The sequence below is a fragment of the Protopterus annectens genome, chromosome 8.part0 (assembly GCF_019279795.1).
Source record: "Protopterus annectens isolate FY-2018-M chromosome 8.part0, PAN1.0, whole genome shotgun sequence".
Lineage (NCBI taxonomy): Eukaryota > Metazoa > Chordata > Ceratodontiformes > Protopteridae > Protopterus > Protopterus annectens.
This window is the reverse complement of record NC_056741.1, coordinates 579,118,429-579,145,301: the sequence shown is the minus strand read 5'-3', so window position 1 is coordinate 579,145,301 and position 26,873 is coordinate 579,118,429. Positions and strand designations below refer to the sequence as shown.

The 26,873-nt window shown below is 35.7% G+C and overlaps 1 protein-coding gene across 1 annotated transcript in view; it reads right to left on the bottom strand.

Annotated features, from left to right (window-relative positions):
- The window catches only part of DCST2 (DC-STAMP domain containing 2), a 568,171-nt gene that overhangs the window by 223,128 nt on the left and 318,170 nt on the right, over positions 1–26,873 (bottom strand). Inside the window, exon 11 of the mRNA XM_044079285.1 lies at positions 17,503–17,633. Within this exon, the coding sequence (XP_043935220.1) occupies positions 17,503–17,633 (131 nt within the window). The remainder of the gene's footprint in view (positions 1–17,502; positions 17,634–26,873) is intronic.

The following is a 26,873-nucleotide window of genomic DNA, read 5'->3' as shown; positions in this document are numbered from 1 at the left end:
AGCTGGTAGCCATATCATGGTCCCATGGATGGTTCAGCTCTGATGGAGCCACAGACTACAGAGTCGGTTCCGTAACCAAGGTGAGATCTATCATCAGCACCAAAAAAGTTGGCACTGCAGACATTGAAGTCAAGGGCTCCAAGACCTGCAGAAACGTTGAAGGAGGATGATAAGTGGGAGTCCTAGGAGAGTGACCCTCAGCTCCAGGTGGGAGAGAGGTCCTGCAGGGGGCAGGAAGGCCTCTGGCTGCCAACAGCTGATCTACTAATTTGACTACATTAAGCTCTGAAAGGCTTCGGGTGGAATGGACAGACATCTCTGGGCAATTCTGGCCTTTGCTGACCCAAGAAGGGGTCTGTAGATGGGGAGTACCTAGTGCTGGGTGTAATCGGCACCATGGTCGGTTGACCAATAATTTGATTTGCAAAGGATGGAATAAACAGAGTGCTTGGGGAGACTATTGCTGGTGCCGAGAGGGTCATTGATACCGATGATATGATCGGTGCTGTAGAAGTTTTGGTAATTTCAGTAGTTGTCGGCACTGGGGGATATGTGAAAGGTTTTGATGCTGGAGCAGAAGTTGGTGCAGACTTTGGTATCTTAGGCCTTGGTTCTGAGGGATGAGTTGGCACCTGGCTCTTAGAAGATTTAGCTTCATGTACTTTTTGCGATGTAGGAACAGAATGGCTCCTTTTCTTGAATTCCTTTTTGGAAGACTTAGATGTCTCCCCCACAGACAAAGCCTCACTAAAAGGGAATTTTAGCAGTCCCTTGATGATAAGTTTGTTACACCTCTCTGCAAGGGTTCAAGCACTGAAACCCTTGCAGAGTTCACACAGCAGTTGTATTTCAAAATGTGGCACCCCCAAACAATAAACACATGAAAGATGCCCATCGGAGTTGGGCATTTTTCTGCCACATTCCTCACATTGCTTGTACCCTGTGGTTCCTTTCCCTTTTTCTGTCATCTTTCAAAAACAACAAGAAGGGCATGCGCACCACATAGACACACACACACACACACACACACACACACACACACACACACACACACACGCACACAAATAAACACAATAGAACTAACAGAAAAAATACAGTTTTTTTTTTTGAAGGCTGTACCAACAAAAGTAGTTAGAAAATTACCCCAAAAAGGGTAAAAAGAAGAAAGAAGGAAGGTAAGTAGGATACCAGTGATGGTATTGAAGAATGTATCAGAGGTAAAGGGAAGAAGGAATATGCAAACACTCACACCAAAAAACACAGCAATAACAATAATTACCAGGTTTCTGACCCAGAGACTCCCCAGACTCTGGAATAAACTTCAAATACATGTTAAGCAGAGCGCCTCCTTGGCCCTCTTCAAAAGGAACCTTGACGATTGGATGGGAGAAAGGAAATTCACCCCGGGATCACGTCAGTCGCCCTGCTAGACAGGGTTCCAGGGAAGTAAATAGTGTGGGAAGAAATAGCCAGGGAATTGTTATGGCTTGGCTTGTATAGACCCTAGGGCTGATAGCCTAGTACCAACCTATGAACCTATGAACCAAGGAGGGGCAACAAAATAAAGAATTAGAGAATATATACATATATGTGTGTGTATATATATATATATATATATATATATATATATATATATATATATATTTATCAGCTCCCTCTTACGCTGTCGCAGATGCAGGTTATTGAATGCATCTTTGTCGAACTGAAAAGAGCAAAAAGCAAAATAGCAAAGCGGCTTTTCAGCAAATTCTTTCCCTGGGATAAGAATTTGTTTGGTCACTTTCGCTACTTTGCCTTTTTGGCACTGTAGTGCTATCACGGAGTTGATATATTTAAGTAGGGGGGTGTGGGGGGTACAGCCCCCCACATTATGTAATGTTTTATGTTTTTTTTTTTTCTTGGAACAGAGGTTTTTTTTCCCTTGGAAAAAAATCGCTGTTCTGAGGTTTTGACGTTGTAAGCTTTCGCTTACATGGGGTCGATTATGTGTCGTTCACTCTTCTGAGCGTACGATATCATAATATAGACCCAAATCTATCTATATATATATATATATATATATATATATATATATATATATATATATATATATATATATGTGTGTGTGTGTGTGTGTGCAGAAAAATTTTGCACTTAGCTGAGAGCATGGCTGATGTGTCTAATTTTCTACATGACAAACAAGATCTGAGGGGAAGAGAAGAGAGGCAGTATGGGTAGCCTTGGGTTGAGAGTTTCTGAATAGTGCAAACTTGATATAACGGCTGATTCAGTTCCGAGGGCCGGACCCGTGACCCAACAGTCAAGAATGAATGAAGATCGACAATATCAGATCAGTTAATACAGTAGACTATCAGTTGTCAGCAAAGAGTGAAATATTTTGTACTCTACAAATTAATGATAAGCCTGTAGAGTTTAAAGTAGACACTGGATCCAAGTGCAATATTATATCAGCACAAATGTTTGCTAAAGTAAAAGCTGGTGAGAAACTTGATTCAGCAAAGTGTGCAAAACAGGTTGCTTATGGTGATGAAGAGATTTAAACTGATGGCAGTAGTTTTTTCATGCCATTTGGCTGGAAACAACTATGACTTGCAGTTTTACATATTCAAAAGACATCTGCAGTCAGTGTTAGGCTTCAAAGACATCTGAGAATGGGACTGATTTCATTTAATAAAGAGGTTTACCATATAAGCATGAATAACAACGATAGTTTTACACAGACTATTTTTAGTGAACCTGCTGATATTTTCAAAGTTGAGTTTGGTAAACTTCCAGTCACATATTTCATGAAGTTAAACCATGAAGTAAGTCCAGTTGTTAGACCAGCATGGAAGATTCCAGTAATGATGCAGAGTAGAGTAAAAGCAGAAATAGACAAGTGGTGAATTTAGGTGTGCATACTCCAGTAGAAGAACAGAATGAATGGGTATCCTCTATGGTAGTAGCTCATAAGAAAAGATCAGATGATACTGAAATATGTATTGATCCAAGAGACTTAAACAAAGCACTTAAGCATCTTCATCATCCAGTGCATACAGTACAAGATGTAGCTGCTATCATGCAAAATTCCACTGTTTTTCAGTTTTAGATGCAAGGAGTTCCTTTTGGTAAATTTCACTGGATTGCAAATCTTCATTGTTAACTACATTCAGTACACCATTTGGTAGATACAGATTTTTAAGAATTCCATTTGGAATCAGTTCTGCCAATGAAGTCTTTCAATGTCCCATGTAGAGTAGAGTAAAAGCAGAAATAGACAAAGTGGTGAATTTAGGTGTCCTTACTCCAGTAGAATAATGGAATGAATGGGTATCCTCTATGGTCGTAGCTCATAAGAAAAGCTCAGATGATATTCGAATATGTATTGATCCAAGAGACTTAAACAAAGCAAACAAATATTTTATGGTTATCCATGTGCTATTATAGTAGATGACATTACTGCTGGAGGCAATGATGAAGACGAACATGATAGAAAGTTCTAGACCATGTACATGAAGGAAATCTCAAACTGAATCCTCAGAAATGCAAATTCACACTAAAAGAAGTCACTTATGTGAGATAATTACCAGTTCTGGCTTTAAACCAGATCCATCAAAGCAAACAGCAATTGTTGAAATGCCAGCTATGCCCTAGGCCTCTTGATAATCTTTAAACACTGATAGAATAGCAAGGAATGGTCATCTATATTTAAAGAAGTCACAATACAATCAGCAAACAATTTAAATACAGATGTTCCCCTTTCTCTTTACATCATAAAGTGTAATAGCCTATGCACTTTTACTACTAACTGTTCAATAGCTAACATAAAGAGCCCTTGTTTAATCTGCTAATAAATACAAACTTTTTTCAACCTAGCTCTATTTATAAGGATGTAAAAAGACAGGGGATATATACATAAAGCTTAAAGCTGCACTTGAAAGTCCAAAGTCTTTGTTCTTTATGACTGTGAATATGAAATCTCACTCAACAGTCAAAAGTTTTTTAATTCAAACAATACAATTACTTGCCCGTTTTTTCCAGTCTAGGTTTCCCTATTCAGGAGACAAGAATCTACCAATTACTGTAGTTTTGGCAACCACTGATGAATGCCCTCTGTCTTTAGTGGATTATTCTAGGTAGAATTTAATCTATGTGAGAGCTGCAAATGCTTTTGCAAGAATCTGTCAACATTACAGAGGGATATGAGTCTATAATTGCCTACATTGCTTGGGACTCCTTTTCTCTTGAGCAAGATGGTAGTTCTCACTTTAGTCATTGCTGGAGATACTAAATTCCTACTCTTAGTGTCATTAAATACATTCACTAAAGACTGAGCTAGCTTAAAATCCCTTTTGCAGAATTTGATGGAGGAACCATAACATCAATAGGAATTACCTCTGTTTATATTTCGATTACCCTTTGTACTTTGCATAAATGTGCATTGCCAACTAGTATCTGTCTTTTTCTTTTTTGACAGTAAGAAATCGTCATGGCCCATGGCCCACATCTGAAACCCATGTCATTTTGTACTCCTTATTTCTCTACATGTACTGTTTCTCCTAAAGTGATACAAAATACATTTCTGACTAATAATTACAGTGCAACATCACCTCCCTCATTAGAAATTTCAACTACCATTTGTTTTTTGTTCATGTCTTTAATATACATTTAGTCTCTGTATTCCTTTCATGGACCAATCCACAGTGGTGGTGCTGCGGTAGCATTGTCACCTCACAGTAAGACGCTGTCCGGTTCAATTCTCAGCTAGAGCGTCTTCTGCGTGGAGACATGCATGAATGGGCGTACCTTCATTGAAGGTTGTGCGTCAGGGCTGGTAATTCGTCACGTAAAAATCAACTACCAATCATTAGCGGACCAGAGTTCCGCTGTGGCAACCCCTAACCAGGAAATCCGAAAGACACAACATTCCTTTCATGGACCAGAAATCCAACTGATAAGACTTAACAATTCAAATTAAGTTTATATGATCTGCTCCATCTGTCTTCAGAATGCCAGTTCTCCCATGATATCCCTGGATAAAATAATATTTCATTGTTGTGGTACTTTCTGAATGAACTCTAAATATGACTGTATTTTTTTCCATTTTCCAGCTGTATACTTCCTAAGTGTACCCTTCTCAGCCATGATCTGAGGCCTCACTGCTATCTTGACAACATCCCACCGTATGATATCAACCTCCAAGCATCCCAGAATGTATCTTAAGATTGTCCTGTCTTTTGTAACCTGTTTTATTTGCAGCCCTTGTTCCACCTGAGATGTGCCCACCTCCACCACTTATTGATTTCTTCTCTTCCAAAAATGGTGTTAAATATACTTGTCTTTTATTTCAAATAGCTCTGTAAATGTGAGAAGATTTTATTTGTCCAGAAAAGTGATCCATTTTAATCATTGCCCTTTTAAGGTTCTGGCAGATGTGTACTGCCTGCCTGATCCATGGTACCACCTCCACAAGTTTATCCAATCCCTAAGTAATATGGTCTGCTTCAAACTGTTAAGCTTCTATAAGTGCAATTTCTTCCTCTCCAGTAGCATTTCAGAATCATTAATTAAAATAGCATTAAAATCTTCATTATTAAACTATTTCCTCCCATTCCTTAACGGTAAGTTGGAAAAATCTGTGGATCATCCTACCTCGGCTGTACAGATTACTGATTTTTCAAGAGGTTCCTAAAATCCTCGGGGTCAATATTACCTATCTTCCCATGGCACTGTGGCAATCTGATTTAGCGACTATTCCTATGCCTGTCCTAAATAATGTAGCCACACCCTCTTACCTTCCCTCAGCCCCCGTTTGTGGTCTGTGGTCACCTAGTTGCAGTATTTAAATTCTAGCATTACAGAATTTTGTAGGTTTAGTTTTTTTCCCTGTGAGCTGTAAGAACACCACCTGTACTGACTCTCTTCTAAGTCTCTGAAATATTTTCCTCCATTTTATTCAGTAAGAGCATCCTCCAATGTTCCTCTGTAGAAGCTTCAGAGACAGAGGGTCCTTTCTACTGACCCTATCCCCCAAAACGTATCCCCCAAGAGGCATCACAAGGGCTGTGAACAGAATCCCTTTACAAGAAAAAATGTTGCCTATACACAACCACATGGGTTAAAGTAAAGAGAGAAATGTTCCCTTGCCCCTCCACATTATAATTATGCTTTGTCTTGTAACACCCTTCTAGGTACAAAATTTAATTGATACACCCCCACTAAGACCCTCCATTAACAACCTGATGTCCAAAACTTAGTTATAAATGTAAACACTTCCCCTCTAAGGAACCTGCTCAAAATGATACAGCATGGCATTGTGATACTGAACAGAAGAAGTATTTTGAAGTATTTGAAATAGTGATGACAGGAGCACCAACACTGAAGTTCTATGATGTGATCAAATCCATTGCAGTATCAGTCAATGCCAGTGCTAATAGCATTGGAGCTGTGATGACCCAATATGCAGCCCACTCGTTTTTGGTGAAGAAGGTTGGGGGTTTTATTCCCACACCAGGTAGATGGATTGCTTATACTGCAGTGTAGCATAAAAGGGATGCATGTCTGAGTCTGTCATCCTTCAGATGAGATGTTAAACCGAGGTCCCTCCGCTTCAACTGGTGAAAGTTTATGTGGATTTAAAGGATTCCATGGCACCTTTTGAAAAGAATAGGGATCCTTTATTTATATACAAAAATATTTATTTACAAAATATTTACATATTTACAAATATTTGAAAGTATATATATATATATATATATATATATATGTGTGTGTGTGTGTGTGTGTGCGCATACAAATCTGTTTACACAATCATACTAAAATTTCATCCCTATTATGCCTTAACTCCTTTTTCCATAAACACCATCTGATTTTACTTAATATTGTTCCTAAAATCCATTTACCACTGAACATAATTTCATTGTTTCTTTTATTCTACATAACCCATATATACCATAAAATAACTTTTTATCTATTCTTTTAACATATTCTTTACTTTTGTTCTTATAATATCCATATTTAATCATACCCATGTTTATTTTATCCACTTCTTTTATATCTTCAAAAAATCTTCTTTACATAGTTTCCCCATAATCTATTTCACTCCTTTACATTTAAAAAGCACACATTCTGTAAGTTTCTTCTTCTTGACAATGTAAACATACTCTATCACTTTTCTTCTTACATGGCAGATTTCCTTTTACTTTCAATTTACCTGCTACCAGTCTCCACAAAAAATCTTGACATTCTACTTTTTGATTACACCATTTGCTTCTTATTTTTTCTAGATTTATTTTTTCATCTGTTAGATTTTCTCATGGCTTTACACAGTAAAGTTTTATCATTATATTCTTACACCATACTTTTCTATCGTTTTCAATATCAATTTTTATTTTCCACAAAAATGTTTTTTCTTGGTAATATTTATTTCCTCATTTATAAACTTTTTTTCTTTTTTTACTCTTGTTTACCATACCCCCAAATTTAGCATACTTATATTTATGCAATTTTACTACTAATTCCTCATCTTTCTCATTTATCCACTGTAACATTCTATACAAATCTGATGACTCCGCGTATACCACTGGGTTAATTAACCCTATTTATATACAAAACTCCTCTTTTACTGGGTTTAATCTAGAACCCCATATAAATGAAAAAAAAAAATATCTGCAGTACTTCCTTTTCACATACTTGTTGACAACATAAATACACTTGCTAAGTATGCTATTTTTTCCAGCAGTACTGAATTTATCAAATAAGCCTTTTTCTGAATGATAATCTATATGTTCTCTAGAAAAGGCAGGTTTGTTTTATTTCTTCTATTACTTTTCCCATTGATTTCTACCCACATCTTTATTTCCAAATGTTATACCTAACAGAGAAATTTAATTTATTGTAAAATACATACCCCTGATCTTTACTACATAACCTAAACCTTTACTTTTCTCTTTATATAAAGCCATCCCTATCATTTCTAGACACAAATTTGTGCAAATTTACTTATTTTACCAATTTATTTTTGCAATTATTATAATGTCATCTGCAGATGCTAACAGAACTGGAATTCTTAACCATTCGGATGTTAGATACCCCACCTCCTTGATTTTGTAATTTATTTCATATGCTATCACATTCATTACTAATGCAAACAGCATACAACTCATTGGATATTGCTTACACCACTCTTCAAATGTACCTCTTGGGTTAACCAGTTGTTTGCAAATATTTTTACTTTATTATTATTATACACTGACATGCATAATTTCCTCACTTTCTCACTTATATTATGTTCTTTTATTATTACCCATAAACTTGCATGTCCAGTTGTGTCAAATGCCTTATTAAATGTCTCCTATCATGATGTTTGCATCTTCTTTTTTGTTCATAATATCATCCACAATTCCTCTATATATCATTAATAATTCTTGACAATATTTCCCCTTTATACTATATATATATATATATATATATATATATATATATATATATATATACTATCTTCCATAATATTTTCCATTTTAGTTTCAAATCTCTTTTGTATTATTTTCATAAAGATCCTGTAGTCATTATTATTCAGTACTATCAGTCTCCAGTTTTTTAATTGTCTTCTATCTTCCTTCTTCCATATTAATTAAGTATTCCACTACATAATTCTTTATACATAAAATCTTAATTTAACAATTCATTCAAAATCTTTAAACAATATATATATTTGCCAATCCCTTACATATTTATACACTTAATACTCTAGTCCATCTGGTCCTGCAGCTGAACCTATATTTACTTGTCTTAATACTTTATCTAGCTCATTTAAATGAATCTCCTTTTCCAACTCTTTATTCTCTTTTTCTGTTAACTTTTTTACTTCCCATGTTTTTCTACTGCCTTCTTCTTTTCTTTAATTATTTCTTGTACAAATTGTACTACATTATTCATAATCTTTTCCTGCATTCTTCTATTTCTGTTTCTCCTTTTACACTTTTTAATTCTCTCATTGTACTACCATCTTCCTTTACTAATCTGCTTAAGTAACTCAGTACTTCTCTTTTTTCTTGTAAAAAAATATATATTTGTTTATATAAAAATTCTTGTATTTTTTCTTGATTTCTTAAATATAATTCTTTTTCTTTATCAAAGTACTTTCTATCATTATGTTCTAAATATTCCAATGCCTCATTATATATTCTTTTATATTTTTCTTTCTCTACTTTTCTCACATCATATTGCCACTGTAAAAACATTTTTATATTTCTTTAAATATCATCCACCATTCAGACCAATTTTTATAAAATGTTCTCAATTATTTATAATATGATCTTTCCATAACCATATTAACAATCTTTCATTCTTCATTCCATGCTTTCTCATCTATCCTTTTTATTCCTTTGCCTCTTTTTATATATTCATTGTTTTCCTTAATCTCTAGTCATTTTGCAAGATGATCAGAAAATCCTGTTTCAACTACATTCCCTTCACCTATAAATAAACCTTCAGATACTATAAAAAATGTATTTCTGTTCTATACATACCATTTTTTGTAAGTCCATGATTTTTTGCTCCAAAGTTTTAACTTACCACATTTTATAATCTCTAACAATTTACTTATATAATTTCCTTTCTTTTTATGCTTGCCTCATAAATCACAATTAAAGTCTCCTGTTATTATAATATTCATATTTATCACTACATAATCTAAAATCTAATGAAATAAGCTTTCCCTTTCTTTACAAGTAGTATAAGCATATAATGTTATAATTCTGTGTACTTGTTCTTTCCATTTTAAATTTACAATGGTTAATCTTCTCATTTTGATAAAGTTACATCTAATATCGTTACTATATTTCTACAGAATACAGCTATTCCAAATTATCTCTCATTTCCCAAATTACAGATTATCTTTCCTCTTCATAGTTTCTCTGTTTGTAATCTTTCTTCCTTTGTTAAAACTCTTGTGTTTTCTAATATAATTATATCTATATCACATGTATTACACCACTCCAAAATTCATTTTCTTCTTACTATATTCTTAATACTATTTACATTTACAGAAAGCACTCTAAAATTTTTATTTTCCCTTTATTCGTGGTTTCATAAGTCCATAGCTAGCTACTAAGTTAGCTTTCTTTTTAGGCAATTCTAAGCCTAACTGATTTATTTCCCAAAGGTGAGAATTAAACACTGTACCTTCTGTCTGTGACTATACCTTGTGTCTGTTAGTCAAACACCTTAACCATCATACCAAATCCCATTCATTAACTGTATATAGACATTTTCATCAATTTCATTTCTTTTTTTCTTCTGTACTTATCCCTTTCAATTTTCTTTTTCTGTCTTTTACCCTTTTACCAATAGAATTCTTTGTTTTTACTTTTATTTCCTCCCAATTTATGTCTTCTTCATCACTTATTTCAGAACCTTCTTCTATGGCCTCTCTTTTATTTTTTTCATCCAATTTTTCTTCTGTTTCTACTACTTCTAAAATTTCTTCTCTTTGTTCATTTTCTTCTCTTTCTTTTCCTTTTTTCTTACTCTTGTTTTCATTTTTGCAATCCATCCATAAATGTCCATTTTGTTACATTTATAACATTTCAATTCACATTTTTTGTATTATGTCCTATTTCCCAAAAATATAAAATTTTCTTTTGTCACAGTTACTTATCAAATGTCCTTCTTTTCAAAAAAAATGTTTTGGGTTGTCCCCAGTATGTTATAACACCCCATATTTCCCTCCAGATTTATTATGCTTGGCATATGTATAATTTTTCTCTTTCTATTTTTAGCACAATATTAGAATCCTAGCCACCAGTCAATAAACCCTTTTTGTCATAAACTTTGGCAATGTCCAGTACTTCTTTACATACTTTACATAAAACTTTCAAAAGTTCTTTCAAAGTCTCTTTTTCTACCACTGCTCGAAATTGTATGTGAATCTTTATTTTTTGTTTCCCTGTTAAATGCTTTTATCACATAAAGATTCCATTGGTTACAGTCTTTATTTTTTCATATTCTCCAAGAAAGATTTCCATTAAAAAAACAGCCTCAAATATGTCACAAAATGTCTCTTTGTTAATAAGAATAAATGCTCTTACCTCATGTGCTTTTACAACCAAAGGAGCTATTAAATTGTCCCATACTTCATACCTGTCCATTTCTTTGTCTGCTTTACTCTGAATCATTGTCATTTACTTCCATTTTTCATTTTCTTCTGCCTTCATTTCTGATATTCCACTTTTGCCTTCTTTTACTTTTTCTGCATATGTTTTCTTTTTCATCTCACCACTGTTCTTCTTCAGGATTGTCTCTGTATCCTCCTTTTGTATTTTCTCCATAATGCCCCATCAGGAAACATCTCTTTCATTTTCTTGCTAACACTGCACCACCACTTCCTTAAGTAAATCATCCCGAAACCTTCCCAACTGGAGGGTTGCAATTATACATCCCTCATTTGCTGACTCATCTCCATCAAACAGGTTTCTTTAAAACATTTCCTCAGAATCCTGCACACATTCTCAAGTCTCGACATTTAATTTCTTCATTTCTTTCACCACTCCTTCATCTCTTTCTCTCTCCATCTGCCTCCTTGTTTTTCTGGGCCAACTATGTGCCTGGAATGGAAACAGGAAGTGCTCCTCTAAAATGGGTTCCACTCACAATAATGGCAAGTAGGGGAAGTTCTCCAATGCTTTGGCCAAATTTCCCATAGTGGTATAAATACCATCTCAGGTCTCCCTTGAAAAGAGGTCACTAGCTTAGTGGGTCTAACCTGGCCAATAAAGGATAAAAAAGAAAAGAAGATGGAAGGCATGTAGCTTACCAATCATAAGCATTCACAGACTGTCAACACAGATATGTACAAAAAAAAAAAGAAAATGAACCACTTGATATTGTCTAAAGGTGTTTGAACTTCCACCAGTAGAGAAATTTATGTTGAGAGTGGTCAAAAACATCACATACTACATTAAAATTCTAAGTAAAGTTCAACCCAGGTTGCAAAGTATGCTATAGAAACAGCAAAACTATAACTTTAAGATCTCATTTTCATGCAAGCCAGATGAGCAAATGCATATAGCTGACATCTCAACTTCTTCATTACTTAGAGAAATAGAGCAAAGACCCCATGGAAGAGGAGTTAGATGTTAACTGTTTTACTATTTGACTCCCCATTACAGAAAAAAACTCAGAAAAGTTAAAAAAAGCTACAGTATGGGATCCAGAAATGGAGATACTAAGAGAAGTAGCAGCAAATGAGTGACCTCTAATAAAAACTACTGTTGCAAAGAACATACTAGCCTACCTGGTATTCAAAGGTGAGGTAAGTTACATATCAGTTCACATGTTTAAAACACAGAAGCGTATTATCCCAAACCATATGAAAATGAAAGTTATGTACTTTCCATAGTGATAGATAGATATGCTGCTACCACAATGGCATCTACGGGGGGGGGGGGCCTTCAACCAGTCTTTTTTATATTTTGGGGCAACAAAAATGTTGTCTGTTTTTTTGGAATAGGTTCTGCCCCATCAAGTTCCTTCTAAGCCTTCTGAGTGACAAGATATATTAAGGCATCAGGAGATGGGACCACCTAGGACGTCGATAGTTCAGACCCAAAAGCTTCAAGAAAAAGTGATTCATTGGAAGAAGGAGTTTCTGTGGACCATCTTCCCACTTCACCAATTCCAGAATATTCCCAAAGCAGTTGTCTTTGGGGAGGGATCTTTGGGATCCTTCTTGGGATCCTTAACCATCATCTAGTCTGTATCTTCAGTGAAGGACTTTGGAGAGCTGTCTAAACTTTTCTGTTTTCATGTCCTTTTTGTGGAAGGTGTCTCAGGGGCTTTGAAGAAGGCACATCTCAGTCAGATAGGGAGCTCAAACGTCAAGCTGCCCTGAAGCTAACTGGGTCCATCTATCCTTGTCAACCCGAATGAAAGGAAGGAGGCACATAATCCATTGGTAGTCTGAATGGATCTAAACTCAGTGCATGTATGAGTCTCCTTGGCCCAGCCAAAGCCCTTTCTACAGCCTTGGAATTTGACCCAACAAATAGAGAAAAGGAGAAAGAACCCCTGTCAGCAGACTCGGTATGCTTCCTGACTCCAAAAGAGGTTGTCAATCAGAAAAATAGTCTTTTAAGACAGAAATTTTAAATCTGCTAGTGTTGCAGGTTCAAAGGGTTTTTGGTCAATGACTGAAGTAAGATTGTAACATCCCATGGTGGAACTGGATCCCAAACAGGAAGTCTCAATAAGAATGCTTCCTTAAGGAAAGTTTTGGATAGCCTATGTGATGCAATAAACAAATCATTATGCCCTATGTGTAAGTCTGAGATGGTGGCCATCTAGACTTTTATAGTAGAGTAAGTGGAAACACACATAAAAAGTTGAGAAAGAAAATGCAATATTACTGGGGCTGAGAAAGGATCTAAGCCTTACAAGGATGCCCATATGGAAATCTTTTCCATTCACTTTTGTAAGTATTTTTGATTGATGCCTTCCAAGAAGAAGAAATTATATGGACTGCTGGGGAAGAAAGCCTGGCATCTCTGGCTATCATTAAAATTGGAGAAACCGTGCAGTTAGTTTTAAGGACTGATGATCCAATAGAGGTACCCCAGGTGGGTTATTAAGTAGATCCATAATGGGATCCAATAACCATGGTGGATGTAGTAGGTGAGGCCAAAGAAAAGGGAACCATACCTGCTGAGGCCAAAAAAGGGCAATGAGGTTTACTCTGGTCTTGCACCTCGTGGCTTTCTGAATGAACTTCATGAGAAATTGAATGGGTGGAAAAGCATAAAGGAGACTTGGGAACCAAAAAGGGACCAGAGCATCTCTTCATGACTGTTACTACGGAGAGTAAATCCAAAAAGAAACCACCAAACAGATCCAGAAAAAACTGCACACAAAGCTGGAAACCAGGATTTCACCAAATCCAAATCTTTATTTTCCAACAGTTAACATCTTGTCTGATGAAGTCTGGTGATTCCTACCTGACGAAAGCACTAACTGTTGGAAAATAAAGATTTGGATTTGGTGATATCCTGGTTTCCAGCTTTGTGTGCAGTTTTTTCTGGATCTGTTACTGTGGAGAGAAGAGGGTAAAGTGAATGCTGCATTTGTTGTTGAGGTAAGAAGGAAAGAGACTGCAGCAAAGTTGTCCCCAGTGGCTAAAAATCTCTGTTGCCACTGTTTGTTCAAGAAATTGGATAGTCCTGTTCAACCTGTCCGCTAATATATTGGACATGCCAGGAGTGTGCATTGCCACTAGAAAGGTTTGAAGACATCACCCATTGCCATACTCGTATGGCCTCTTGGCAAAGAAGGTATGAATATGTTTCACCTTGCTTGTTGATATACAAGACTACTGACATATTGTCTGTGTGAATGGGAATCACAACCTAGGAAAGGAGGTTCTGAAAAGCCTGCAATGCTAGGAGGACTGCTCTCATCTCCAAGATATTGGTGTGAAGTTTGCTCTCTACTGATGACCACATCCCTTGAACTATCTTCCCTTTGAACTACCCTCTACTTTAGAAGGGAGGTGTCCATGGTGACTGTGGCCCTAGGAGGAGGTGGACAAAAGGGTCTACCTTGAACCACTGACAGAAGTGAAATCACCAAATTATATGATCACTGCACATTTGAGTAAATCATATTCTGGTATAAAGGACATGAACTTTCTTGGACCATTTTACTGCCAATGTCCAATGAAGGACTGTCATTTGGTATCTTGCTAATGGGACCAGCATAATAGTATTGGCCATCAGCCCTAAAAGTCAGAGGATCAGTCTTGCCTATGGGCATGGAGATTGCATCACTTGATAGCCTATAAACCTTAATGACTGAACCCTTACAAGGGGGAGTTTTGCAGTTTGTTTTACTATGTGTATCTGGCACCCTATAAATTATGTGTTCTGCATGAGAGGCAGTTTTCTCATCTTGAAATTCACTAATATTCCCAATCTGTTTGCAAAAGTGAGAAGGAACATTTGATGCTGTAATAGTACATACCTGGAGGTAGCAGTTAGAAACCAATCATCTAAATATTCAGAGATGAGCTGCTACTACTGCCACACCTTGGGGAGTATCCAAGGGGATGTGGTAAGACTGAATGGCAGTGCCCTGAATTGGATCAAGAGATATTAATCAAAATAAATGAGTCGCATATGGAATAATCAAGGGAAAGAAAAGAGCTAGAGACTAGCTGACAAGGTACATCAACTCTGATAGAAAATGTGTTATTGTGGTATACTGACTGCAGATCACTCCAAAACAGCAATTCCCAAGAAACTTTAATGTGATACACTATATCGCAAATACCATTGTCAAAAATTTGTACCAATCTTTACAGCACAAGGACTCTGTGTTCTTAGGATGTGTGAAATAATGTGCCACATTTCCAGAGATTACTAAGCTATGTGAAAGCACAACCAAAGGTGTCATTGTCACTGTTTACAAGGCAACAGATATCAGATGTTTTAGTGGTACACATTTTTAATATGTAAACTTTGGACATGTTTCTGAGAATCTGATATTTTAACATACAACTTCTAGCCTGGTATATAGTCACCCAAATAGGCAAGTAGAAAGAGCTATAAAACAATAAAAACAAAATTAATCCTAAAGCTGTAATAGGGAGCTTTACACTGTTGTATCTAACTATAACAATTGGGGTCCTTTCCAACACTGGTCTGTAACTAATGGGGTGTGGACTAAAATCCAAACTGCTAACCTCTACCACTCTTCTGAAAACAAGATTCAGATCTGAAGCAAACTAAAACATAAGTAAAAATGTTACTATGACAGCCAGACAAGCCAGCTACCAGATCTTTATGATAACTAGTATTTATATGTAGCAAGCATGAGCAGTACAGATATACAGATCCTTTGTGTTTCAGACACCATATGGAAACATAAACAGTTAAAATAGGAATGAACTACCGAAGATAGGTGGGAAGTTTCTCCAGCAAAAACATGGCAAAAGATAATGAAAAAACTTCACTGTAACCAATGAAAATGATACTGAATTATCACATCCTAAAATTTCAGCATGACTGTCTAATTAAGAGGTGAATCCACTGTAACTCAGTATATATACTAGGCCTGTGAGGCAAATCACTGCTAGTATGTTATAAGGGCTACTATTAGCCTATGTCAGTGACTTGGTATATTACCTTTTGAGTCCTAATAATGCAGTTTCTAATATGCTTTTATATTAAAGAATTCCTTTACTTACTATGTTGAAGAATTACAAATTTATGTAGAGTATTGATACAAAGTAGTCTCGAGAAGGGGTAATGTTACGTAATGTACCTTTAAGTCATCTGTAGCTAGAAGCACGGTTAGGAATTACCAGAATGAGTTCATGCTGTGTTCGTATATGTGTGTGTGTTTGTGTGTATGCATGTGTACATCGTGATCTAGTTGAAATTAGTAAAAAAGCAGACTGCATAAGATCTGGCTTATTTCATTATTTTTCTAAGAAAAATGTCCCACATCAGTACGCAGGGGGCATCAACAACTCTTAAATCTGAGAACACTGTATATCTAGAAAAATGTTAATTTCCAAGTATATACTAACCCATAAATTGTTTATTTCCAGTCCTTCTTAAATGCACCTATTACATTAGTTACTGGGAGATGTTGTTTGAGTGTATTCTAACACCACTAAAAACCACAAGTATAAATTTTCCAATGGATGTGCATTTTTTCAACTGAACAAGTTTTCTGGGGTTTTATTCCAGTGTTATATAACTAGCGGTTTTGCATTCATATCACGTTTGAAAATAAATAATATATATAGTTATTATATTTAAGTATCTGTTGTAATCTTTTTTTCCTACGGTTAATTAGACTGCATATTCATCTATTAGGCTTATGGCATTGTACTGTATATAGTGTATATCTTGTATACATTTTATTTTGTCTATACAGTTTTAAATATTTTGTAAGTAAGTTATTGCCTATTCTACATGTATTAGTCATATTCTCATGGTTAATCACTAAATTTCTACTCAAATGTTTTGGATGTGTATGTTAAAAATGTAATAGCATAAAAATAATGATTTTTGGAAAAAAAAAAAGGAAAGAAAAAGGTTAATTTCTAGCCCATAACAACATTGGTCAAAAATTCTATCACTAACATGACATAAATCATATTTCTAGCCTGTTAGGAAATCAAACACTGGCAGGTACATTCATTGTATCATTTAATAAGCTGTCTTAGTGGGGCTGTAACAATCCTGCAGTTGTCACTTTCATTAAAGATATATTTATTTTGCACAACAAAAGTTACACTGCATATCAAAGAATTACAAAGAACTCACTGCACTGTATCAGCCTTACCTTAAAACTAAACCAAATTATCAAACAAGTTACTGTACAATTGTAGTTCATCTTTGATATAAAATCTGTTTGGAATGGATAATGTATAATGAGTGAATTGATTAGTGTTCTGGTTGATACATTTCTAAGCAACCTGTTATTTACTACATTGAATAAAGAAAGAAAAATGCTCCTTACTTTGCACCTAGAACCATGAGAAGGTGTGTGTGGCCATGGTCAGCATCGTTCTTCTTAACGGCTCTCTTAAGAGCATCAGTGATTGAGCTTCGTTGAGTCAGAATTTGGTTATACAGAAAACAAATGCGTTCCTGGAAAATGGAAAAAAAAGTAAAGGAGAAAGACAGTAAGGGCACAAGCAGCAAGATTTCATCGCAAGATACAATATTAATCTGAATTAGTCCAAGCTAAGTCACTAAACATCGAGAAATATAAGAATAAGAAATTATATACAGTTATTATTTTCATGCAGCTTTTCCCAAAATGTTTTAAATCCCATGAAACTTAGAGAAAAAATGATAAAGTAAATAAGATCCTACCTGTCTGTAGTGTTCTGTCAGACAACATTTGAACCTAACCTGGTTAACAGAGGTCACATTTGTTTAACATTTCATACATCTGAGGTACTTGGCAAAACGTAAGATAAACCTGTGGTAGCCTTCAGTGAAAGCTTGAGTCATATCTCAAAATGCAAAGTGTGGTTGAACTCTTACTTTAACCAAAGTTTGATTTAAGGCTAAAATGTAATTGCATATCTGCCACCAGATTGCTACTAATACTTTAAAATCATTGAATGAGAATAGGGATGCTACAAAATCTGCAGTACATAAGGTTGAATAAAGTTTAAGAAATATTGCAAAAATAAACCAAGCATGCAGAAAGTCAGGTAAACTGAGGCTTACAGCTTGGGATCAGTGGAAGCTATGGAGAATATGGTGACACAGAACCAAAACAAGGAAAGCAGGCCACAGAAATGTGTTAGACAGAGAGAATGTCAGAATTTCCTCAAAGAATATAAAGCATAAATTATATTATACCATGACCCCCCATTAATATTCCAAAACGTGCACGCTGATTGGCCAGCGTGCACGTTGTAAATCGACTTATACTAATGGAAAAAGGTCCAGTCGCCCGGACTTTTTCCATTAGTATAAGTCTCTTTTAAAACACTGTCTCGCTATGTTAAAAGAGTTTAACATAGCAACACAGGTTTAAAAAAAGCAACGGAGATCTCCATTGTTTTTTTTAAAGCTGTCTCGCTATGTTAAACTCCTTTAACATAGCGACACAGTGTGTAAAAAGCAACGGAGATCTTGCTTTCTTCGTTGCTCTTTTTTTAAAGCTGTCTCGCTATGTTAAATGGGTTTAACATAGTGAGACAGCTTTAAAATAAGCAACGGAGATCTCCATTGCTTTTTTTAAAGCTGTCTCGCTATGTTAAACCCATTTAACATAGCGAAATAGTAAAAAGCAATGGAGATCTTGCTTTCTCCATTGCTTTTGGCCACAGCTCTGATGTACTGCGTAGGCATGCGCAGTACATCAGAACTGCCGCGGATACCAGACAGCTGCGGAAGGGCAACAAAGAGGCATTATACAATGCCATTATTTAAGAAAAGTAATTATTTCTTTTCTTAAATAATGTCATAGTATAATAGCAATAACCCACTTCTGGGTGTGGGTAATGCGGCGTTTAACCCACGGTTGTCTTTGTTTGGTCCCTTGGGCTTCGCCCTCGGGACCAAACCACGCCAACCGTGGGTAAATCCCGCATTACCCACACCCAGCCGTGGGTTATTGCTATATTAAACAGGTTAAGAAAAGCAAATAAGGACAGTTACCATTTTCAAATTTGAAGCAAGAATGAGGTAAAATTTGTATTTCTAATCAACTAGAAGGCTATTGGTTATAAAAACATTGTTATTTAGTCACAACTAACATATAATTATATATTTCCTGAACATTCTAAAATATGAGAAATCTTACATTCTCAAACAGCACGACTGCAACAATATAGGCAGTCTCTAAAATATTAGGAACTAAATAGATATACTTAACTGCACATTGAGTGACTAAGTTTGTGAACTGATGAGTCATCAGATGTGACCTTCCTAGATAACTCTGCTTTTCTAGGGAAAGAGAGGGTCTCTAGCCCTGTAAAATCATTGCCCTCTAGTGGGTGTAGAAATACTTATATAGCCAATTATTTGCTTTCTGACATCTCTCTACCAGAATGCCCATGTCACAGCATTTATACATTCAAATTGTAGTGCATGGAGTGCTGTGATTACACTCCAATATTTGGAAAAAGACAAATCAGTTAACTCATTAACAACTATGCGATATGGAATGTCACACCTCTATCAGCCTACACACATCCTTACATTCCAAAGCATTTTCTAGAAAGTCAACTTAAAACACAAAGAAACAATAAAAGCTATTAAAATGATGCAATCAGTGAACAGTCTTCTTTGTATAGATAAAAGTTATTACTGTAACAGTCTTTACATCAGTACTATACTATATTTTTATGCATACAAGCCCAAAATTATATTTTTCTCAAACGTTTGATTAGCCTCAGGGTACTTCCAAATCCTTTCACACCCTATCTTGGAAACTGTACAACCTAGATGTATTTTGTCAACTTACTTTTGTGAGCCAGGTTTTCATATGACAGCATGCTTACTGAGATACTTACAGAAATATGAAGAATTATGTCTATTTATATAATTTGCAATAGTAATAACTCTGAACATATCCCAAAATGTGCAGCTTAGAATGCAAATAATGATAGTTTTCTTCAGCATCATCTAAGGTTTCATCTGATGCCATTCAATAGTTTGTAAGTCACCCAGTTGCAGAAATATTAAGTACAAATGAAACTATTTCATATTTTCATAATTACTAGCAATGAAATCAGTATCTCTAGTGCAGTGTACTATAACTGCACATACACAATGTACTTTTCATTCTCTCGCCATGACATTTTGTAACATACCCCTCAATAACATGTGGGTTTCTCAGTTATGAAAATGTGAATGTAGATATGAAAATACGAATAATAAAGGGAAAATCAGAGGTTAATTTCTCTACTGCAGGACACCAGAAATTAACAATCTTAGTATTTAGTATTATTTTGTTAAATGCATCTTGTACTTTCTAATGCAGCCTATAATTAACTGGTGACTCATTTGTTTAAGGAACACAGACCCCAAAAATGTCTGGACGCCATAAGGAGTGATGGGTGATAACTACAAGAATACTGAAAAGGTGCTTTAGGCTTGAATGAGTAAAGCACTACTATAGCATGAGACCCGATCATGACAAATGTTAAGTACCCCCCGTTTAACTTAGTAAGGTTGTGTCTCATGGTAGGCAGTCAAATCTGCCAATACAAACCAGCAAAGATAATGGGAGAATAACAAAAGATATTTGTTCCTGCCTGCAGTCCGTACTGGTAAATGGTCCCTGACTTCCTGTTATAAACTTAGAAAGTAGCTACAATAACAGGATGTGTATTTGCCTGCATTTTCTGAAGAAAACAAAATCTGAAACTCAAAGTATGTTATTATTTTTGAATTCAGTCCTCAGGAATTTGTTAGGAACAGACCAAGCATATGAGGCAAAAATCTGAATAATTTGTGAAAATCTAGACATTTGAGAGGCATAGAAAGTGAGTGTAAACATAAAGGGACTATGTTACACTATTTTCCTGACTGAGCTCGGTAAGTGCTTTACATGTTTGAAAACAGGTAAAACACTTAGTACTTTTTCCCCCGGGTCTCTGGTTATAACCTTTAATTATGTGTTCTCAAAGTGAATTTCTTGGCATCCATGCCTCGAACACAGGTTATGATCAGCGTTCCAGTCATAATCGTCTATATTAAGCACAATAAAATGCATTAGAGATGATGGCCATCTAACCCACTAAAACATTTAATTAAATGAGGAAGCTGACAATTCACCAGAAAATAGTTACTTATCTGTGAGGGTAACAGACATAACTATGAGATGGATCACAATTGCTCAGGGGAGTAGTTAAGGTGTGAAAGGATTTGGAAGTACCCTGAGGCTAACCAAACTAAAGAAAAGGATGTCTGGGTGAGCAGGAAGACACTAAGAAATGGAAAACTTGAACACATCTCCTGTTACTATTGTGAGTCAGTCACAGTTTCCTAGGTAATTCAGGTTTATAACATAATACTTAAAAGATATGTCAGGTATAACTTTTATTATATCAAATGTCAAATAAAATGTTCAAAATTCACTACTGTAAAATTAAACAGGACCATGACATGCATTATTCATAACAAAATATGAAATTGTTCATGCTGCCAGATTTCACTCCTGTGCTTCTCTAAGAAAAGGTTGTAAGAATCATATAAGTCTAAGACAGTGAAAAGAAGAACTGAACTACTGTGGTAAGGTGGCAATGAGCTTCTTCTAATAGTATTTTCTTTGAATCTTTCAATTAGTACTTAAACAATGCTTTACTAAGCAAATCATTTAATCAGCGAGTGCTTATAAGTCACCTCAGAAGAAAAGCAGATCTGCCTCACATGCTTACCTATTCAATAAAATAATTAAAACATTATCTTATCATGAAATTATATTTGAATGGGGTGATAAATGTATGTATGTATGTATGTATGTATGTATGCATTTATTTATTTATTGACATTTGATTAGTGGGAAAATCCAGCTGGGTAGAAGTCTGTTTTCAGAGGAGGCCCAGGGAGAAAATCTCTGAATTATTACAAGACATTTTAAAAACAATAATTTTACAATCTTCAAAAATAAAACAAAAACATCTGCAGTTTAAATAATTATAACAAATTAGTGATAATATAAAAACATTGGTTAAGAATCGATACAAGTTATATAAAAATCATTTAATATTTATAGAAATTATAGACAGTTTCTAAAAAAATTAAAGGTAAGGTAGTCTAATACAAATAAGAATTGCAATATGAAGTGATTGAAAAAACAGGCTTATGGTATGTATATATATATATATATATATAGAGAGAGAGAGAGAGAGAGAGAGAGAGAAAATCAGGGAAGATAATTTGATAGAAGTAAGGAAGTAAGTGAAGAAGAGAGAATATGGAGGTGTAAGGAATGAAAAGGTACTTGTTCACATTTAGGAATATAGTTTATCCTGGTTTTGAGCAAGAACACAGCCATATTTTATTTAGGAATTCTTTCTGAGTGGTTTCGCAGATGGGAGGGTATTAACCTGATGGATACAGGTAAGGAGTTACCGGCCTTAGCAACCTTGTACGACTACAGATAATACCCAGCAGATTTGATAGGTTTGTAGACAGACAGGAGTGTTTGATCACTGGATCTCAATGACCAACTGGGAACATAATTGTGTGAAATGTTTTTTAGTGCTAGACAGGCAGATGGATGCTGAATAATTTTATAGGTGGTAAGAAGCTGTGTATATGTTAGTTGATGAGGCAGTTCTAACCAATTTAGGCTTTTTAATGCTATACAGTGGTGGGTTCTGAAAGGGGTATTTGCTGCAAATTTGGGAACTTTGTTATAGTATTCTTCAAGTTTTAATTTTTGTGAAGCCTGGAGGTTAGTAAGGATGAGAGTGCAATAAAGAACTATGGGGAAAGGAAATAATTAGTGGCAAGTGTAGGTTTAGTTGCATCGATCAGAAAGTTTTTGGCTCAGTAAACATCCCTACTTTTTCATGAGTTTTTATTATGCAATTTTGATATGCATACCAAATGTAAGCTTATCACTCACTATCATTCCCAATAATTTGCTATTAGAAGTGACTTCAATGGTTGTATTATCAAGAGAGAAGACTTTAAATTTTGTTTTTTCATGAGAGAGGGATTTGGGGGGGGGAAAGTAGTAGTTTGATCATTTTTGGGTTGAGCATGAGTTACAAAGTTATGCTTCAGTGGCTGTTAAAGTTTCCTGAGTAATTTTTTGAAGGTGTACTATATTGCCAAATGTGCAAATGAGAGTGGAATCATTTGTGTATTGTATTAGTGTGGCCGGTTATGTGGATGTATAGAGGATGTTGATGAAAATATTAAAGAGGAGGGGACCAAGGACAGAGACCAGTGGTACACTGGTGGTGGCTAGCAGGTAAATAGAGAGCATGGAGTGAAATTGTACTGACTGATACCTATTGGACATGTAGCTTTTGAACCACAGAAGGGTGGGGTGAGAGAGAGACCTAGTGAGGGCATCTGAAGTAGAAGTTTGTTATGAGAAACTGTGTCAAAGGCCTTAGACAAGTCTAGAAATAAGGAGGAGAGCAGTTTGCCATTATGTCTAGCTTTATTGCCAGTATCTATATAAATTAGAAAGGCAGTGCTATTACTTTGGGAAAGATGGACAGCATGTTGTATACAGGATAGGATGTCTTCATGCAGGAGATATTTTAGAATTATTTTGGAATACATTTTTCATATATTTTGGTGAAGGGAGATAAGATTGGGATAGGTCTACAGTTATTAATGTCTGTTGAAGTTTCTCCTTTGTGCAAATGGATAATGTATGACTTTTTCCAGAGAGAGAGCATGTGGGATTCCTGGATTAACTTATTTATAAGGATAGAGACAGGATAGGCAATGCTATTTGGCTGCTATTTTTAGGTACTCACTTGAAAGGTCATCAGCTGAAGATGACTACAGTTTAAGTTTGTTTAAGAGTAGTTTCATATAGGATGTGGACATGGGTTTGAAGATGAAGGTGGATGTGGTGATATGTGTCTGTTGGGCAGGGTTGGGATTAGATGTTGAGGAATCCTTGGTTAGAGATCCTATACTATCTATAAAATAATAGTTGAACTGCATTGCAGTTTTGAGTGGTGAGTTATCCGGAGAGGGGTTTGGGTTGAATTTTTGGCCAGGATGTAAGATTCCTTTAATAGATGTCCAAAGGTTTTTAGGGTTGTGTTTAGTATTATTCTGAAAGTTACTATAGTATATTTTTATCTTCATTTATTTACTTTTTAGTATGATTGCAAAGCATTCCGAAGTTTTCAAGATATTGAGGTGTTTTATATTTTTCCCATTCTTTCCATGCTTTTTCTCTATCCTGCATTAGCAGTCTACACTTTTTGTATAGCCAAATGGCATTACTTGTTTTTAGTGTCTTCCTTCTTGGAGGTGCAAGGCTGTTTAGGATATTTAGAAAAGTTGTACTGAATTCATTTTCATTTACAGCATCATCTAAGGGAAGTTTTTTAGGAGGTTCCAGTTAATAGATGATAGTGTAGTAATGAACATTTTTGGGTTAAACATGGAAAGGTTGCTGCTTAACTGGATGTTTGAGATGTCTGGTTATATAGATTGTGAGATGATCACTGACAGACTCTGACATTGTACCTATGGTGGTGTATATACTAGGGTCTGATACTACGAAACGGTCTAATGGGGAATTTGATGTCTTGTTATAATGTGTGGGACTATTAATTAGTTCTGTGAAACCATGCTATATGTAGGGGAGTTAAAGTTTATGTCCGACTAATTGACATTCACATTACCGAGTGGTATTTTTTCTTGTGGAAATGTTATGGATATCCAATGTAGGATATCTTCTAGTATAGCTGCATTGTCACCAGGAGGGATGTAAAGGACAGTAATACATATTTGTTTATAATTGTTTATTTTGAGGAAAGCAATAAGAATCTCTGCTGAACTGAATTTTGGTATTGGCTTGCTGTAATGGGAAATGTGGTAGGTGTTGGAAAATATTACAGCAATTCCAACACCTTTTCTCTTTATACAGTAATTACAGATGATATTATAGCGAGGAGGCATAACCTCAGAGTCACTTATGCTGGGTTAATCTAAGTTTTGGTTAAAGCGAGACTGTCAGGCTTATGTTGGGTAATCCAATCATGTAGTTCAACAGTTTTATTTCGTATGCTTCTAACATTTATTGCAGCAAAAATTAGATCACCATGGCTGGGGATTGGCTGTTACTGGGTTAGAGAAGAGTGTCAGAGAGAATTATCTTTGTGTTCATTGTGATAGGTGGGCCCAGAATTAAGGTATATATCTCCTCCTAGAAGGATTTTAGCATACTGAGGAAATATGTATACTTGTTTTTTTTTTTGAGATGATTCTTGCACTTTATTTTGTTTTAGTTTGAGTTGAAGTGCAGTTAATCAGTCTATATTTGGAATAAAGGTGATGGGTAATATTAAATAGGTATGGTGCAGTGTATGGAGAGTGTAAACAGGAAGTATGGATGGGTGGTTGGGGCAGAGTTGGAGAGATATTGAAATATATTATTGAGTCATAGTAGGATGAAAGATGGCACAGTAGGAGGGAGAAAATAGAGGATAACTGGAGAATAGCATAATTAAGTACAGGAATCTGTATTTTATAGATGTCAGGTAGTGTGGAAGTAGCAATGAAGAACAAAACAAGAAGTTTCAAGACAGTAGAAGATTCAGTGATGGTGGATTCTGAAAGCTGGAAGAGGATATGTAAGGAGAGAAGCATTTTCTATTAAAAAGAAGAGAGTTAGGTTGTCTTGGTATCTTCCCTGAAACGTAAGGAATAAAGGGGCATGAAAGACTAAAGCATAATGATGTAGTCAATATAAGAAAAAAATGAGGGTTTATTTGGGAAAAGTAAAAGATACAATGTGGAATAGATAGGTACTATTAGGGAGGGTTGTGATTATGAATGGATATAGTGCAAAGTAGTACGGGAAGGAGAAGGATAGCTGGGAATGGTGATAAAAACTAAATGGAGATAGGGAAGTAGGAAAAAAGAAACAGAAGTGTATGTATAGAAGTAGTAAGGTCATTTGGGGAGGGTTTTTGAATAAGAGTCAGAAGTGAACTGTGTATGTAGGAAATACAATGCTAGCATAAGAGGAGGAAGTGATGCAAAGCCAAGCATAGCTAGGCTGAGCGCAGTGGGCTACCCATCCTCAGGTGAAATAATAACTGACAGCAATCAGTTTATAGCCACTACAAAGCAATTAATAGAGAGATACAAAGTAAAACAGGTTTTATGTCATTTTCTGAGGCTTAATAACTGGCATATGCAGTACAGACTGCAGGTCAAGAAAAAAGGGGACAGTGGCCATATTACATCCTTAGAGTGCATGTATTATTTCACAGAGACTTTCAGTCACAGAGCAGGCATGTATTTGACCATCATCATCATCAGCCCCCTTTTTCCCATTTTCTACATGGGGTCGGGGTATCGTGTTAACTGTTGCCAACTCTCTTGATTCAGTGCCACACTCTTGCCTTCTTCAATACTCATGCCTGATTGTTGCAGATCTTCTTTCACACAATCCATCCACCTCTTTGCTGGATGTCCTCACTTCCTCTTACCTTCTTCCTATCTGTCCCAAATCTTCCTCACCAGATTCTCTTCTGCTTTTCTATACATGTGCCCAAACCACCATAATATTTTCTCTTTGATCTTTTCTGCACTTGGAGCTACTTTGGCTTCTGCTTTTATGTCCTCATTTCTTCATTTGTCCTACAGTGTGCATCCTTCCACCATTCTCGGGCACTTCATTTCCATGACCTCTAGCTTTTTCAATTG